At 31.6% G+C, this 3,594-nt stretch overlaps 2 protein-coding genes across 10 annotated transcripts in view; one reads left to right on the forward strand and one right to left on the reverse strand.

Annotated features, from left to right (window-relative positions):
• LOC117179102 (elongation factor-like GTPase 1) overlaps window positions 1-3,594 on the forward strand; it is a 495,923-nt gene that overhangs the window by 32,702 nt on the left and 459,627 nt on the right. The window contains exon 5 of one of the 7 annotated variants that reach the window (XM_033370767.1): window positions 1,670-1,923. The exons of the other annotated variants lie outside the window; for them this stretch is intronic. Coding sequence (XP_033226658.1) covers window positions 1,670-1,689 — 20 coding nt within the window. The 3' untranslated portion in view covers window positions 1,690-1,923. Of the gene's footprint in view, window positions 1-1,669; window positions 1,924-3,594 lie in introns of those variants that run through there. 7 annotated transcript variants of the gene reach the window in all.
• LOC117179103 overlaps window positions 1-3,594 on the reverse strand; it is a 195,249-nt gene that overhangs the window by 15,293 nt on the left and 176,362 nt on the right. The window lies entirely within an intron of this gene.

A 3,594-nucleotide genomic window follows, 5' to 3' on the forward strand; every position in this document is an offset into this window, starting at 1 on the left:
TTTAATTTTATAATTCTATGGCTAGGTCCCCAACTCGAAAAAGAAGGCTCCTCCGCTTTCTGTTAATAATATTTTAATTTTTCGAATGAAAAGCAATGAAATGAATTAATGAATAAATGAAATGAATAAGAAAATGGCTCTGAGAGGTTCTGCATTAGGCATTTATAGTCTGTGGTTGAAATATGAAATCATACAATTCAGAATTGTAGGAGAAAAACTTGCCAGAGTAATACATGGGCTAATTTTTAAGCCTGAGGAAGCGGCTTAAGACTCGACTCGGTTTTGAGACGCAGCTAGAAATCGAATTCAAGTCTAAGCATTTTTATTCGGGTATTGCATCATACATGGAAATTTTTCTGCTTTAATTTCAAGGAGAAATCTTTTGCTGCAATATTTACTAAAAATCAGACTAGATTTTACTATTTTCAGTTTGCATTGGAGGGACATAGGGGAACTTTTGTAATGTTTACTACTCCGAGTAGTAACTAATAATGGCATGCCGAACTACAAAATTCATTGGAATAAAATTTAAAAATGTTACATTTATTTCTCCAGAAGATTGAAATATTTGCAAAGGACTATAATAACGTCGAGAGAGACCGGCGCACTGATTTGGCAAGCGACTTAGTAAAAATTGGTGCAGTCAGATTAGCAGACGAAAAAAATAAACCCAACATGTGCCGCGTAGCGTTGAAGGTTGCGATACGTATCAGTTTACACGAGCATACGACGTAAATGCAGACTTATTTATTATGGGATTTTGAATTCTTTCGCACTATTATATTGATTTAAATTGCAATTGTACAGTATACACGATTATATATAGTTTATATATTATTATATATACATGCAGGAATATCATATTATAAGCTGAAACAGAAAAATGTGATTAGAATAAAGCGGGTGGGAATCGAACACGCGTCTCCAGCGCGGCAGCACGGCGATTTTCCATTCGGCTAAACTAGATAATGAGAGCCAGAAATTTATCGCTCTTATCAAGTAAATGCTAGCAGTCAAATTAAATTCCATTAAATTATTTATTAATTGTTCACAGTGATGGCATTTTTAAAATTCTAATCACTATATCTTAACGTAATCAAATGTCCTAATATCAAGGTAAAAAATTATTTTTTGCCCTCTGTGGAAAATTTGTTTTTCAATTGTAACTTTTTGAATTATCCTAATTTATTGCAATAAGGATCTTTACATCAACCCAAATCGAGTGATTGATAAATTTAAGGAACTTCAGCAGAGCGTTGGTCGGCTGACATGGTTTACGCTCGGCTGCACTCGGTACAACGCTAGGCTCGCTTAATAAGTCACTTACTAATATTCGAGAGCGATCTTCCGAATTTGTCTTACTCCATAATACAAAAAAATAGAAAGTGTCATAGTATAATTCATATTCCTACAGACAATAGCAATTCCTCTTAAAAATTTAGTCTTTTATGTTATTCAGGTACTTATTACTTCTACTCTTTTTATATAATTTAATTATGTCTCTACTAATGTATCCTATCTATGATTTTACTATAAAAAAATACTAAGACTTCGTATTATCAATAGGAAAATTTCATATAAAAATAGCATAGCTTACGATTATTTTATTAAAATATACGAATTATCGCCTTGGTCCCTCGATTATAACCTAATTTAGTAATTTTTCCAGTACAAAGTTTCTCAGTGTAACATAATGCAGAAGGCGCCGTTTGAGAGCCACAGCGCTTCGAGATCCAGGGCAGCGCTGAACAATCGAAAAAGGTCTCCGAGGGAACCGGCATGCCGCGGTACCTTGAGATAGTCTTAAGCCAAAGAAACCAAAGTTTTTAAATGTTAAACATACTTTCAATAATGTGTTATACAAAGTTAACTATCGCATATAACCGTGAGAAAATAATAAAATCATCCATTACGTCCATTTAATGCATATATGTAGGAATTTATTATGCAGAGAGATATAGTTCCTAAAAATTAAATTTACTGTACTCAGCAGCCTGCTGACGAATAGACACTGCGAAAATTTTCCGATATTTTTTTGAAAATAACTTCTTTGACATTTATTATTTCTTGTAGTTTCTCATAATTTCGCGTATTTCTTTGAATTTTACGGATTTTAGTGAAAATTTTACATTTTCGCATGTTTTCCTATTTGCAAGTTGATTCTATAGACAAGCGAAACAGGTCACTTATGTACTTTTGATCTGTGTCATAATAACAAGAGCTGAATAAGTATTTTGAATTAAATTTGTGCTAGAGAATTTTTTTAAATCATGTATATGAAGTAGCGTTGATCAAGATTCTAAGATCTGTAGCTGGTCGTTCTGTAAAATATAATTTAAGATTTTGTAGATATTAGCAGTCTTGAATCACTGAGGGCGGATTGTACTGCTTTTACTAGCAACTTAAGTGGTGCCCAAACCCCTTAAGAAGCTTTCTAAGTAGTTTATTGCGTCATTGAGTTTCATTTAACGGTGGGACTGTCCCTAAGTATAGTGGAAATAGATAATTATACTTTCAAGATATGTCTGAAGTAGTTAGTTGAAGAAACTGATGTTATGTCACACGCCTTGCTATATTTTTCTACGAGTAGGCGCATTCCAAAATTCTCTGTTGAAGAATCACCCAGGTTCCTTTTTAAATTGAGATTTTTTCACATAGTTACTTTCAGTGCTGATTTCTGTTGCGTACTTTGTAGTGAGAAAATAGTTCGTTAGTGGTTCATCTGATCTTATGTCTATATTTTGAAATTGTTTTTCAGAGCATCAAGAATGAGTAATCAAAGTCGATTTTTGTTTTCCATAGAATCAAGTTCAGCCAACATAAAAACAATTCTTTTTCTTTGTATTTGATCTCCATTTTCAAAGAAAAACACTCACGATTGTACTTTTGCGCTGTTAAATCCCAATACTTCACTCGACTCCAATAATAAATTATATTTTCATCATATTCCTTCTCTTCTGCTGTAGGGATATTACATAGATTATATATGTATACACTCGGAAGGATTTGAAGTTTAAGGTAACCGACCGTATTATGAAAGAATGTCCGTTTTTATGAGACACTATACATTAAGAAATTTAAAATAAAAATAAATATAGCGCGCAAGGCGGCAAAAAACTAATATTTATTAATAATATCATTTACATACGTAAACTCATATGAATAAATGTTGCCCTGAAGCTTTTATGTTTCAACGAAAATATTTTCAGTATTTCAGTATAAACGTGTTTTAGTTATTTATGAAATATTGATTTTAAGTAAATAATTAGATAATTATAATATTAATATTACAAGGAAGAACCGAAAATACACAAAAAACTGAATTAAAAAAATTAATTTGAAGAAAATAATGTAAATAATAATATATAATACTATTAATATATGTAAGTACAATAATCTTATAATATTATCCGGGACAGCATACAAATTTTCCTGAATATTCCTGAAACATTCCAATGGAACGTTCGGAGAATTCCCAGAAGGTTCGGTAAATTTTCGTAAAAATTTTCGTTTTATATTTATTGGATTAATTTAATAAATTGATATTCTCACAAACATTTCCCGAACCATCCTGGTTATGCGGACATTTACCTA

Source organism: Belonocnema kinseyi, chromosome 8, assembly GCF_010883055.1.
Source record: "Belonocnema kinseyi isolate 2016_QV_RU_SX_M_011 chromosome 8, B_treatae_v1, whole genome shotgun sequence".
Classification (NCBI taxonomy): Eukaryota; Metazoa; Arthropoda; class Insecta; order Hymenoptera; family Cynipidae; genus Belonocnema; species Belonocnema kinseyi.